The sequence below is a fragment of the Sebastes umbrosus genome, chromosome 3, assembly GCF_015220745.1.
Source record: "Sebastes umbrosus isolate fSebUmb1 chromosome 3, fSebUmb1.pri, whole genome shotgun sequence".
Taxonomy (NCBI): Eukaryota; Metazoa; Chordata; class Actinopteri; order Perciformes; family Sebastidae; genus Sebastes; species Sebastes umbrosus.
The window spans coordinates 125,001-140,000 of record NC_051271.1 but is presented as its reverse complement, the minus strand read 5'-3'; the positions used below and the strand labels follow the sequence as shown (position 1 = coordinate 140,000).

The 15,000-nt window shown below is 48.5% G+C and overlaps 1 protein-coding gene across 1 annotated transcript in view; it reads right to left on the bottom strand.

The window, feature by feature from the left end:
* slit1b (slit homolog 1b (Drosophila)) overlaps window positions 1-15,000 on the bottom strand; it is a 104,190-nt gene that overhangs the window by 22,348 nt on the left and 66,842 nt on the right. The window contains exons 17-23 of the mRNA XM_037764191.1: window positions 14,430-14,504; window positions 12,373-12,516; window positions 10,758-10,901; window positions 10,507-10,673; window positions 3,363-3,501; window positions 2,538-2,606; window positions 300-371 (exon numbers count right to left, since the gene is read on the bottom strand). Coding sequence (XP_037620119.1) covers window positions 300-371; window positions 2,538-2,606; window positions 3,363-3,501; window positions 10,507-10,673; window positions 10,758-10,901; window positions 12,373-12,516; window positions 14,430-14,504 — 810 coding nt within the window. The remainder of the gene's footprint in view (window positions 1-299; window positions 372-2,537; window positions 2,607-3,362; window positions 3,502-10,506; window positions 10,674-10,757; window positions 10,902-12,372; window positions 12,517-14,429; window positions 14,505-15,000) is intronic.

The following is a 15,000-nucleotide window of genomic DNA, read 5'->3' as shown; positions in this document are numbered from 1 at the left end:
GGCAGCGAGATGCTCAGCTCGGTGTTACGAGGCGGAGGCGGAGGCGGAGGACAACCTGGAATAACAGGCGGACACACAAAGACTGACACGGCCCCCCGGCTCAGTGATCTCATCTGAAGCAGGTAAATGTAGTTTTTCTGTCAGAGATGGGACTTCAGAACATTCATGTGTGTGTGTGTGTGTCTGTGTGTGTGTGTGTGTGTGTGTGTGTGTGTGTGTGTGTGTGCGTGTGTGTGTGTGTGTGTGTGTGTGTGTGTGTGTGTGTGTGTGCGTGTGTGTGTGTGTGTGTGTGGACTCACAGCGTGGTCAGCTGGCTCATGTTGGAGAACGAGTCGTCCGACAAGGAGCTGATTTTATTGTTGCTCAGATCTCTGCAGAGACAAAAGGTCAATTACAATCAATACACACTCACACAATACACACTCACACAATACACACTCACACAATTCACACTCACACAATACACACTCACACAATACACACAATACACACTCACACAATACACGCTCACACAATACACACTCACACAATACACGCTCACACAATACACGCTCACACAATACACGCTCACACAATACACGCTCACACAATACACGCTCACACAATACACGCTCACACAATACACGCTCACACAATACACACTCACACAATACACACTCACATAACTTTCTTCAGGGGTCCCATTAGTTACACAAACATATACAGTACACACAGACACACTAATAACACATAATGTCTCTCCATAACACACACACACACTCACACACACACACACACACACACACACACACACACACACAGTTTCCCATTACAACGTGTTAGTTGCTGCTTGCTGAATGGAGTTTGTGATAAATATATAAAACCATGGAGACAGACTGAACTACAGTCCACAGCTCCCCCTGCTGGATGAGTTCAGGACTACAGTTCTTCTGCATCCAGCATCCTTCCAACACACCAACATGTATTACTATTAACTAAATCCAAAGTGACTATGAGGTTAAAGAGCTGATTTTACAGTTTTAAATCCATAATGTCAGATGAGCTGTGGAGGAACTGAAACTCTTTTCATAGAAAGTCCCAAGGCTGTAGGAGACCAAAATGTAATCTTAAGTTAAATAAAGACATTATATTTAACACTTCTTCTCAAACCCAGAGAGTCGTCAAGTCTCAAGTCACTTAAGGGCGACTTGACTCCAAGTGTCCGGTGTCCATCCCCACCTCTGGCCTACTGAACATACGATGGACTAGATGGAGGTGATACGATGACCATGTAGGACGTACCGGATAGTTCATAATGTTGACATTTGAATTATAAATCAACATTTGAATGCTGCACAGCCATCACTTTGTTTGCATGTGTACTCATTGTGTTTAAACCTGGTATCTGTGCACAGAGTCAGATAAAGATCAGGTTCCACTAATATTATTAGTATTATACTATTAGAATTAGATTCCAGTGGTGGCTGCAGGAACTCCAGAGCGTTGTAAAGTCAACGTTTATTAGATCAAATATAGATGTAATGATTCACAGAATTTACATTCATGTTTTTATTGGGGCTGTCAAAGTTAACGTGATAAGAACTCGTTGTAAGTTCGTTGTAACGCCACTAATTTCTTTAACGCAACTTGTGATTTATAATTAACCTGTTAGAAATCCGATCTGTCGGAGGTCGCAGTGGGCTCAGTTTTAAAGGTAGTTATGATACGATAAATCCGTTATGATTTGAGCATATCTTTCATGCTAAAAAAGTCGTAATATTATAAGAATGAAGATATAATATTATAAAGTAGTAATGTTACGTGTTATTTTAGAGGGTAATAGTGTGAAAATGAGGAACATGCAACATCTTGTGAAGTTCTACTTTAGTTTCGGTTTCACTAATAACCAAGTCCTTCATCTTTTGGCTCATCAGCAGCACATTATCATCAGCATCAGGACCTGGAAGAGATTGTTATTAAAGAAACTGAGTTTATTCTGAGAAAGAACCACACGGACCTGATGGAGGAAACTCACTCTCTAGAGGAGGAGGACATGACTTTAATTATCCTAAAGTTATGACTTTATTCTCGTAATATTACGACTTTTTCTCATTAAATTAAGACTTTATTCTTGAAATCTCAGACTGTATTTGTCCCTCAGTGTGGTCCTAATACTCCGTCGTACTTTAGATCCGACGCAGCAACCAAAACACATTTAAAAAAGTCTTTCATACCAAAATACAGTAACTTTACTAAATTCATAAACAGCGTTCACACTGGGATCACGTCCGTTACTGTCATCTGTACTATGTGCATGTTGTGCTATTTATTGTATTTACTGTGACTTACTATGATGTGTTTTAATAATAAAGATTATTATTATTATTATTATTATTAATAATAAATGTAGATGTGTAGATAGAGGCGGTGCAGCAGGAAGCTGTAACGACAGTCGACAGTGTCGCTGGTCGTAATAGAGTATAGGAGAGGAGACGTGTGTCGGGTCGGAGCAGCGAGAGGATCAGTGTGAATGGAGTGTTCAGTCGAGTGGCTCTTACACCAGCTGCAGGTATCTGAAAGTGGCCAGCTCCTTAGGAACACTGGTGAACTGGTTTCCATCCAGATACCTGAGAGGACAGCAGAGAGAGAGAGAGAGAGAGAGAGAGAGAGAGAGTGAGTAATTCACATCCTCCTTTCAGATCATTTCACACATCCCATCATGTCTCTGTAGAAGTCAAGAGGTCCCTGATTCTCCTCTCGCAGAATGAATCAGATCAAATTAACACAGGAGGCTCTGTATGAAAAGAGAAGCTTAATTAAAGAGCCTGGTTCCTGCAGGAGAACCATCAGAGCCCTGAGAGATGTTCTAAATGGATTCACCAGTCTGTGATCGATGTTCACCAGCTACCTGACAAACTCACAACTACAACCTTTTAAACATCGCCTATAAGATAATCACTTACGTAAAGTTATGACTTTATTCTCGTCATATTGTGACTTTATTTTCTCTAAATCTCAGATGTTGTTTCCCTCGATGTGGTCCTAATACTGCGTAGTACATTGTCTCTTTGGCCCTCACTGCATTAGACTGATATACTATATACTGAGACTATAAACTGTGTTACCTTCATCACGATGATCACATGTTTTGCGGCTCCAGACAGATGTTTTTTTTATCTTTTGATAGTAAAGGTTGCTGAGCCCGGGACCAGGCCAAATGACGTTGCAGATATCTCTAATGAATATCCCGTCTAGCTATTAAATGTTAAAACGGCGTGCCATGAGAGCGCAGCAGTGAGCAAGAGCAGTCTAAACAAGCAGTGGACTAAACAGTAACAGGATGGAAGTCCAACAGGTGCTTGTGTTTGGTCTGTGGGACTCACAGCTCGGTGACGTTGCGGAGGAGTCCTCTGGGCAGAGCCTGCAGGTGTTTGTTGCTGCAGCGGACCACCGTGTCCATACAGGTACACTGGCTGGGACACTGAGGCCCCGGAGCACAGCTGCCGTCCTCCACCACGGAGCCTGAACACACCAGAGGAGGAAGGCTCAGCTTTACTTTAGGTATGAAGAGGTGATATTCCACATTGTGTGCTTCTCAAAGATCATTGTCATATGCTGTTCCTTCATCAATGCTCTTGGTGGATCTCTAAACTATAGAGTACGGTCTAAGACCTGCTCTATATAAAAAGCATCTCAAGATAACTTCTGCTATGATTTGACGCTTTATAAAAATAAATTGAATTGAATTATTGTCAACAAATAAATGTTTGCACTTTGTTTATTTTATTTTTTTATTTTGCAAATATTTTAAAAATGTATTGCACATTCAGTTTACAATAATAAAAAAACATATTTTTGTTATTTGCCTATAAAAAGTGTCCTGTTATTAAACATGCATGTGATAAGTAATTAATGAAAGTACATAAACAGCTTTTAATTATAAGAAGTATGATATGGATCTGGGTGATTGCGTTCCTGTATTACACCACCCAGCCATCCCTACTGTGTCCCTGTTTTACACCACCCAGCCATCCCTACTGTGTCCCTGTATTACACCACCCAGCCATCCCTACTGTGTTCCTGTATTACACCACCCAGCCATCCCTACTGCGTTCCTGTATTACACCACCCAGCCATCCCTACTGTGTTCCTGTATTACACCACCCAGCCATCCCTACTGTGTTCCTGTATTACACCACCCAGCTATCCCTACTGTGTTCCTGTATTACACCACCCAGCCATCCCTACTGTGTTCCTGTATTACACCACCCAGCCATCCCTACTGTGTTCCTGTATCACACCACCCAGCCATCCCTACTGCGTTCCTGTATTACACCACCCAGCCATCCCTACTGCGTTCCTGTATTACACCACCCAGCCATCCCTACTGTGTTCCTGTATTACACCACCCAGCCATCCCTACTGTGTTCCTGTATTACACCACCCAGCCATCCCTACTGCGTTCCTGTATTACACCACCCAGCCATCCCTACTGCGTTCCTGTATTACACCACCCAGCCATCCCTACTGTGTCCCTGTATTACACCACCCAGCCATCCCTACTGCGTTCCTGTATTACACCACCCAGCCATCCCTACTGTGTCCCTGTATTACACCACCCAGCCATCCCTACTGTGTTCCTGTATTACACCACCCAGCCATCCCTACTGCGTTCCTGTATTACACCACCCAGCCATCCCTACTGTGTTCCTGTATTACACCACCCAGCCATCCCTACTGCGTTCCTGTATTACACCACCCAGCCATCCCTACTGCGTTCCTGTATTACACCACCCAGCCATCCCTACTGTGTTCCTGTATCACACCCCCCAGCCATCCCTACTGCGTTCCTGTATTACACCACCCAGCCATCCCTACTGCGTTCCTGTTTTACACCACCCAGCCATCCCTACTGCGTTCCTGTTTTACACCACCCAGCCATCCCTACTGCGTTCCTGTTTTACACCACCCAGCCATCCCTACTGTGTTCCTGTATTACACCACCCAGCCATCCCTACTGCGTTCCTGTATTACACCACCCAGCCATCCCTACTGCGTTCCTGTTTTACACCACCCAGCCATCCCTACTGCGTTCCTGTATTACACCACCCAGCCATCCCTACTGTGTCCCTGTATTACACCACCCAGCCATCCCTACTGCGTTCCTGTATTACACCACCCAGCCATCCCTACTGTGTTCCTGTATTACACCACCCAGCCATCCCTACTGTGTTCCTGTATTACACCACCCAGCCATCCCTACTGCGTTCCTGTATTACACCACCCAGCCATCCCTTACTGTGTCCCTGTATTACACCACCCAGCCATCCCTACTGCGTTCCTGTATTACACCACCCAGCCATCCCTACTGTGTCCCTGTATTACACCACCCAGCTATCCCTACTGTGTCCCTGTATTACACCACCCAGCCATCCCTACTGCGTTCCTGTATTACACCACCCAGCCATCCCTACTGCGTTCCTGTATTACACCACCCAGCCATCCCCTACTGTGTTCCTGTATTACACCACCCAGCCATCCCTTACTGCGTTCCTGTATTACACCACCCAGCCATCCCTACTGCTGTTCCCTGTATTACACCACCCAGCCATCCCTACTGCGTTCCTGTATTACACCACCCAGCCATCCCTACTGCGTTCCTGTATTACACCACCCAGCCATCCCTACTGCGTTCCTGTTTTACACCACCCAGCCATCCCTACTGCGTTCCTGTATTACACCACCCAGCCATCCCTACTGCGTTCCTGTTTTACACCACCCAGCCATCCCTACTGCGTTCCTGTATTACACCACCCAGCCATCCCTACTGTGTTCCTGTATTACACCACCCAGCCCATCCCTACTGTGTTCCTGTATTACACCACCCAGCCATCCCTACTGCGTTCCTGTATTACACCACCCAGCCATCCCTACTGTGTTCCCTGTATTACACCACCCAGCCATCCCTACTGCGTTCCTGTATTACACCACCCAGCCATCCCCTACTGCGTTCCTGTATTACACCACCCAGCCATCCCTACTGCGTTCCTGTATTACACCACCCAGCCATCCCTTACTGTGTTCCTGTATTACACCACCCAGCCATCCCTACTGTGTTCCCTGTATTACACCACCCAGCCATCCCTACTGTGTCCCTGTATTACACCACCCAGCCATCCCTACTGCGTTCCTGTATTACACCACCCAGCCATCCCTACTGTGTTCCTGTATTACACCACCCAGCCATCCCTACTGCGTTTCCTGTATTACACCACCCAGCCATCCCTACTGCGTTCCTGTATTACACCACCCAGCCATCCCTACTGCGTTCCTGTATTACACCACCCAGCCATCCCTACTGCGTTCCTGTATTACACCACCCATGCCATCCCTACTGTGCTTCCTGTATTACACCACCAGCCACATCCCTACTTGCGTTCCTGTATTACACTCACCCAGCCAATCCCTACTGCGTTCCTGTATTACACCACCCAGCCATCCCTACTGCGTTCCTGTATTACACCACCCAGCCATCGCCTCTGCGTTCCTGTATTACACCACCCAGCCATCCCTACTGCGTTCCTGTATTACACCACCCAGCCATCCCTACTGCGTTCCTGTATTACACCACCCAGCCATCCCTACTGCGTTCCTGTATTACACCACCCAGCACTCACTACTGCGTTCCTGTATTACACCACCCAGCCATCCCTACTGCGTTCCTGTATTACACCACCCAGCCATCCCTACTGCGTTCCTGTATTACACCACCCAGCCATCCCTACTGCGTTTCCTGTATTACACCACCCAGCCATCCCTACTGCGTTCCTGTATTACACCACCCAGCCATCCCTACTGCGTTCCTGTATTACACCACCCAGCCATCCCTACTGCGTTCCTGTATTACACCACCCAGCCATCCCTACTGCGTTCCTGTATTACACCCACCCAAGCCATCCCTACTGCGTTCCTGTATTACACCACCCAGCCATCCCTACTGCGTTCCTGTATTACACCACCCAGCCATCCCTACTGTGTTCCTGTATTACACCACCCAGCCATCCCTACTGCTGTTCCTGTATTACACCACCCAGCCATCCCTACTGCGTTCCTGTATTACACCACCCAGCCATCCCTACTGCGTTCCTGTATTACACCACCCAGCCATCCCTACTGCGTTCCTGTATTACACCACCCAGCCATCCCTACTGCGTTCCTGTATTACACCACCCAGCACATCCCTACTGCGTTCCTGTATTACACCACCCCAGCCATCCCTACTGCGTTCCTGTATTACACCACCCAGCCATCCCTACTGTGTTCCTGTATTACACCACCCAGCCATCCCTACTGCGTTCCTGTATTACACCACCCAGCCATCCCTACTGCGTTCCTGTATTACACCACCCAGCCATCCCTACTGTGTTCCTGTATTACACCACCCAGCCATCCCTACTGCGTTCCTGTATTACACCACCCAGCCATCCCTACTGTGTCCCTGTATTACACCACCCAGCCATCCCTACTGCGTTCCTGTATTACACCACCCAGCCATCCCTACTGTGTTCCTGTATTACACCACCCAGCCATCCCTACTGCGTTCCTGTATTACACCACCCAGCCATCCCTACTGTGTTCCTGTATTACACCACCCAGCCATCCCTACTGTGTTCCTGTATTACACCACCCAGCCATCCCTACTGCGTTCCTGTATTACACCACCCAGCCATCCCTACTGCGTTCCTGTATTACACCACCCAGCCATCCCTACTGCGTTCCTGTATTACACCACCCAGCCATCCCTACTGCGTTCCTGTATTACACCACCCAGCCATCCCTACTGCGTTCCTGTATTACACCACCCAGCCATCCCTACTCTGCGTTCCTGTATTACACCACCCAGCCATCCCTACTGCGTTCCTGTATTACACCACCCAGCCATCCCTACTGCGTTCCTGTATTACACCACCCAGCCATCCCTACTGCGTTCCTGTATTACACCACCCAGCCATCCCTACTGTGTTCCTGTATTACACCACCCAGCCATCCCTACTGCGTTCCTGTATTACACCACCCAGCCATCCCTACTGCGTTCCTGTATTACACCACCCAGCCATCCCTACTGCGTTCCTGTATTACACCACCAGCCATCCCTACTGCGTTCCTGTATTACACCACCCAGCCATCCCTACTGCGTTCCTGTATTACACCACCCAGCCATCCCTACTGCGTTCCTGTATTACACCACCCAGCCATCCCTACTGTGTTCCTGTATTACACCACCCAGCCATCCCTACTGCGTTCCTGTATTACACCACCCAGCCATCCCTACTGCGTTCCTGTATTACACCACCCAGCCATCCCTACTGCGTTCCTGTATTACACCACCCAGCCATCCCTACTGCGTTCCTGTATTACACCACCCAGCCATCCCTACTGCGTTCCTGTATTACACCACCCAGCCATCCCTACTGCGTTCCCTGTATTACACCACCCAGCCATCCCTACTGCGTTCCTGTATTACACCACCCAGCCATCCCTACTGCGTTCCTGTATTACACCACCCAGCCATCCCTACTGCGTTCCTGTATTACACCACCCAGCCATCCCTACTGCGTTCCTGTATTACACCACCCAGCCATCCCTACTGCGTTCCTGTATTACACCACCCAGCCATCCCTACTGCGTTCCTGTATTACACCACCCAGCCATCCCTACTGCGTTCCTGTATTACACCACCCAGCCATCCCTACTGCGTTCCTGTATTACACCACCCAGCCATCCCTACTGCGTTCCTGTATTACACCACCCAGCCATCCCTACTGCTATTCCTGTATTACACCACCCAGCCATCCCTACTGCGTTCCTGTATTACACCACCCAGCCATCCCTACTGCGTTCCTGTATTACACCACCCCAGCCATCCCTACTGCGTTCCTGTATTACACCACCCAGCCATCCCCTACTGCTGTTCCTGTATTACACCACCCAGCCATCCCTACTGCGTTCCTGTATTACACCACCCAGCCATCCCTACTGCGTTCCTGTATTACACCACCCAGCCATCCCTACTGCTGTTCCTGTATTACACCACCCAGCCATCCCTACTGCGTTCCTGTATTACACCACCCAGCCATCCCTACTGCGTTCCTGTATTACACCACCCAGCCATCCCTACTGCGTTCCTGTTTTACATACCCAGCCATCCCTACTGCTGTTCCTGTATTACACCACCCAGCCATCCCTACTGTGTTCCTGTATTACACCACCCAGCCATCCCTACTGTGTTCCTGTATTACACCACCCAGCCATCCCTACTGCTGTTCCTGTATTACACCACCCAGCCATCCCTACTGTGTTCCTGTATTACACCACCCAGCCATCCCTACTGCGTTCCTGTATTACACCACCCAGCCATCCCTACTGCGTTCCTGTATTACACCACCCAGCCATCCCTACTGCGTTCCTGTATTACACCACCCAGCCATCCCTACTGCGTTCCTGTATTACACCACCCAGCCATCCCCTACTGCGTTCCTGTATTACACCACCCAGCCATCCCTACCTGTGTTCCTGTATTACACCACCCAGCCATCCCTACTGTCGTTCCTGTATTCCACCCACCAGCCATCCCTACTGCGTTCCTGTATTACACCACCCAGCCATCCCTACTGCGTTCCTGTATTACACCACCCAGCCATCCCTACTGCGTTCCTGTATTACACCACCCAGCCATCCCTACTGCGTTCCTGTATTACACCACCCAGCAATCCCTACTGTGTTCCTGTATTACACCACCCAGCCATCCCTACTGGTTCCTGTATTACACCACCCAGCCATCCCTACTGCGTTCCTGTATTACACCACCCAGCCATCCCTACTGTGTTCCTGTATTACATCCACCCAGCCATCCCTACTGCGTTCCTGTATTACACCACCCAGCCATCCCTACTGCGTTCCTGTATTACACCACCCAGCCATCCCTACTGCGTTCCTGTATTACACCACCCAGCCATCCCTACTGCGTTCCTGTATTACACCACCCAGCCATCCCTACTGCGTTCCTGTATTACACCACCCAGCCATCCCTACTGCGTTCCTGTATTACACCACCCAGCCATCCCTACTGCGTTCCTGTATTACACCACCCAGCCATCCCTACTGCGTTCCTGTATTACACCACCCAGCCATCCCTACTGCGTTCCTGTATTACACCACCCAGCCATCCCTACTGCGTTCCTGTATTACACCACCCAGCCATCCCTACTGTGTTCCTGTATTACACCACCCAGCCATCCCTACTGTGTTCCTGTATTACACCACCCAGCCATCCCTACTGTGTTCCTGTATTACACCACCCAGCCATCCCTACTGCGTTCCTGTATTACACCACCCAGCCATCCCTACTGCGTTCCTGTATTACACCACCCAGCCATCCCTACTGCGTTCCTGTATTACACCACCCAGCCATCCCTACTGCGTTCCTGTCAGTACATCAGTGTTTCTATTCGAGTGTGTGTATCGTACCGTCCTCGCAGCGGAAGTCGGGGACGGCGACGTCCTGCAGCGGGATCTCTCGGAGGAAGGCGGGGCCCTGGCAGCGAGGATTCCCCGTCACGATCCGTCGGCTCCGAAGCCACGCCCCGAACCAGGACAGGCGGCAGTCACAGTTAAAAGGATTGGCCAGAAGGTTCCTGATGGACAGACAGAGACGTACAGTAGGGTAGGACACAGAGACCATGCGTGAGTGTGTGTGTGTGTGTGTGTGTGTCACTAACAGCGTGGACAGGTTGGGCAGCGTGTCGAAGGCTCCGGGCAGGATGCTGCTCAGCTGGTTGTCGTAGAGGGAGAGCAGCCGGACGTTGCTCAGACCGGTGAAGCTGCCGTTATGGATGCAGCTGATCTTGTTGTTCCTCAGCATCCTACACACACACACACACACACATTTATAACACACAATACACACACACATTCAGATTGAAGTGCATGAGGTCATGAAGGGAAACTTGTTCTTGTGTCTAAGTGACTAATGAGGACAACAACTTTTGGTCGAGTACTGAGGGAGAACGCTGCAGACGATAAACCAGCTGTAATGTCATCAGATCTCCTCACCATCAATACATCAATATACAATCAATACATCAATATACGTCCTCTAACAGTTCTTGTTTTTACCAGCGACAGACTCAGACTGTGTAAGAAATGAAACATTTCTTTTAACTGTAGTTATTGTGTGATGTGACGTGTTGCCTGAAGACAACGGTGGAAACATGAAATGTAGATTTTTCTAAAAAAGGAAACCAACTAGACTCGTCTGATTCTCTGTTTTATATATTTAGCCTACTGTTGCTCCTTCTCTTTCAATGATTTTGAAAAGGTAACGCATGCTGTTATCACCACCCGTCGTGATTATAGTAATGCTCTTTACGTCGGTGTTCTAGCCGAGCCTCTTCGTCTCTTCTCCTTTCAGCTCGTTCAGAACGCAGCCGCTCGTCTTTTAACTGGTTCACGTCAACGTGAGTTCGTCTCCCCGATTCTTTCTGGCTTCTCTTCGGCGCGTTTCAGGATGGATTTTAAGACTTTATTATTAACTTATAAATGGTTAAATGGGCCAGCTCTAACTTTTCTCTCAGATCAACTGACCAGTTACTTCTGACTGTCTCGAGGTCAAAGGTCAAGCTCAGGGGTGACCGAGCCGTTGCAGCTCTGCCTCCACATGTCCGGCTGGCCGTCCCCCACACTGCCTGTTTTTAAATCAAATCTCAAAACGCTCTTTCATTCCTTTTATTCCTTTTATTCCTTTTATTCCTTAATGGCTCTTGGCTCGGCATGAGCGCTGATTATTTTAATCCTTTTTTTCCTTTCCTATTGGTCTCAACGCTTTTATTACTTTAATGTCCTGTTGGTTTAAAGTTGGTCTGAGTGTTTTATTGTGTTGTTTTGATGTTTTGATGTATAACTGTACAGCACTTTGGTCAACTTTTGTTGTTTTCTAATGTGTTTATAAATACATTTGGATTGGCTCCTTAATAAAGCAAAGTATTTTTTATCTGATTACTTTAATTAATCGATGGAATAATCTGTAAAATACTGGATAAATAAAATAATAGATAGCTGCAGCCCGATCAGTTAGAAACAGAAACATGGGTTTGACTGGGTTTCAGATCAATGGGATCAATACAAACTCAGAACTGATCAATTTGGTCAAATGTTGTAGTTCGTCTGAATAAGCCTTTCATTTTGTAGGCCGGTATTATTGTATTATTGTCATGAACCTAGAAGTCCTACAAACCCAAACAGAGGTCATCTGTGTGAGGTCTTTAGGGTCTAACTGATGCTTTCCTCTCTGTGATGATGGATGTATTAGAGGAGGAGTACGACAGTATGACTCACAGCATGCGTAGTCCCTCCATGCCCTTCAACATGCTCCCTCTCACAGACTCCAGGTGGTTGGCCGTCAGGTGGAGCTCCACCACCGAGGACGCACCTTCGAACGCCCCGTCCTCGATCTCTGAGATCTTGTTGTTGCTCAAGTTGCTGGAAGGAAGGAAGACAAAACGTTTTCTACAGTCTGGGGTCTTCACACAATGTTTTATCTATCACAAGCTCCGTTCAGAGAGACTCAGCTCAGGGCACTCAATCCACCTGAATATGATCAGTTAGCAACAATAAAGTTGTTTTTTGGGGCTTTTTTCTGACATTTTTTGTTTTCGACTTCTTTTGGACATTTTTCCAACTTTTTTTAAAAGTTTTTTTTAAACATTTTTCTGACTTTTTTTCTGACTTTTTTTCGGAAAGAACCCTCACACATTCACATATCCTGAGGTCAGAGGTCAAGGGACCCCTTTGAAAATGGACATGACAGTTTTTCCTCGACAACATTTAGTGCAACTTTGGAGTATCATTTAGCGACAAGCTAGTCCAACATGGTTGGTACCGATGGATTCATCAGGTTCTATAGTTTAAATTAGTGGCGTTAAAAGGACTTTGTGTTAACCTTTATTATCACGTTAACTTTGACAGCCCTAAAACTAACCGATGGAGGCAGCGGGAGACCAGCAGCTCTCCTGTTATGAGAGGTAAAATGACTGTTTTTATGAATGGAGTCTGGTGGCTTTGACGAGAGAATAGATAACGGCTTCAGTTCCCCGTCAGAAAGGACTGTCTGACGGCGAGGTAAAGGGCTGTGTGACGGTGAGGTAAAGGGCTGTCTGACGGCGAGGTAAAGGGCTGTGTGACGGCGAGGTAAAGGGCTGTCTGACGGCGAGGTAAAGGGCTGTCTGACGGCGAGGTAAAGGGCTGTGTGACGGCGAGGTAAAGGGCTGTCTGACGGCGAGGTAAAGGGCTATGTGACGGTGAGGTAAAGGGCTGTGTGACGGCGAGGTAAAGGGCTGTGTGACGGTGAGGTAAAGGGCTGTCTGACGGCGAGGTAAAGGGCTGTGTGACGGCGAGGTAAAGGGCTGTGTGACGGCGAGGTAAAGGGCTGTGTGACGGCGAGGTAAAGGGCTGTCTGACGGCGAGGTAAAGGGCTGTGTGACGGTGAGGTAAAGGGCTGTCTGACGGCGAGGTAAAGGGCTGTGTGACGGTGAGGTAAAGGGCTGTCTGACGGCGAGGTAAAGGGCTGTGTGACGGTGAGGTAAAGGGCTGTCTGACGGCGAGGTAAAGGGCTGTCTGACGGCGAGGTAAAGGGCTGTCTGACGGCGAGGTAAAGGGCTGTGTGACGGTGAGGTAAAGGGCTGTCTGACGGCGAGGTAAAGGGCTGTCTGACGGCGAGGTAAAGGGCTGTCTGACGGCGAGGTAAAGGGCTGTCTGACGGCGAGGTAAAGGGCTGTGTGACGGCGAGGTAAAGGGCTGTCTGACGGCGAGGTAAAGGGCTGTGTGACGGCGAGGTAAAGGGCTGTGTGACGGCGAGGTAAAGGGCTGTGTGACGGCGAGGTAAAGGGCTGTGTGACGGCGAGGTAAAGGGCTGTGTGACGGTGAGGTAAAGGGCTGTCTGACGGCGAGGTAAAGGGCTGTCTGACGGCGAGGTAAAGGGCTGTCTGACGGCGAGGTAAAGGGCTGTGTGACGGCGAGGTAAAGGGCTGTGTGACGGCGAGGTAAAGGGCTGTGTGACGGCGAGGTAAAGGGCTGTGTGACGGCGAGGTAAAGGGCTGTCTGACGGCGAGGTAAAGGGCTGTGTGACGGCGAGGTAAAGGGCTGTGTGACGGCGAGGTAAAGGGCTGTGTGACGGCGAGGTAAAGGGCTGTGTGACGGCGAGGTAAAGGGCTGTGTGACGGCGAGGTAAAGGGCTGTGTGACGGTGACCGCCATCTACCGTAGGTAATACAGTACTAACACTACCCTCTTCAAACTGTCCCTTTAAGGTCACGCTGAACAATGAGATCTCCTGGAAGCTCCTTTAGATGATTGAACGGGTGTTCGTTCATCGTTGGAGTTTCCTGAATGACCTACATTTTCTTGAGCTGCGACAGCCCCTTGAAGGCTCCGGTGGCCTCCAGCACGGAGAGGTCGTTGTTGTTCAGACGCCTGGAGCGGTCACAGAGATCAGACATGAAGAGGACGCAGAGAAAAACATCATTAGCAGACGACTCGGTTTGATCCACTGAGTGTGCATCCATGCAGGATGAGTCCACACACAACATGTCAACATGGATATCCATAAAGGGCCTGTGTGTGTATTCATATACAGTCTGTGTGTGTGTGTGTGTGTGTGTGTGTGTGTGTGTACATGCATAGGAGTGTAATCATGAGTATGGCTTTAACACTGTCGACCCCACAGGGACTGGCTCTGCTAACATGCACTTTGAATAAAAGCATCCCTCAAATAGAATGAGGCACACTGTGGATCCCGGAGCCAGACTGATATATGAACGAGGCCGATATCATCAGCTGATATCGAACGTCTTATCACAGATATACTGGAAATAACGCTGAAACACTGGAGGGGAAAAATAAGAAAGAGGAAAAATGTTAAAGACCATGAAACTTCCCCGGTTGATTACTGACATTAAGACAGTTATTT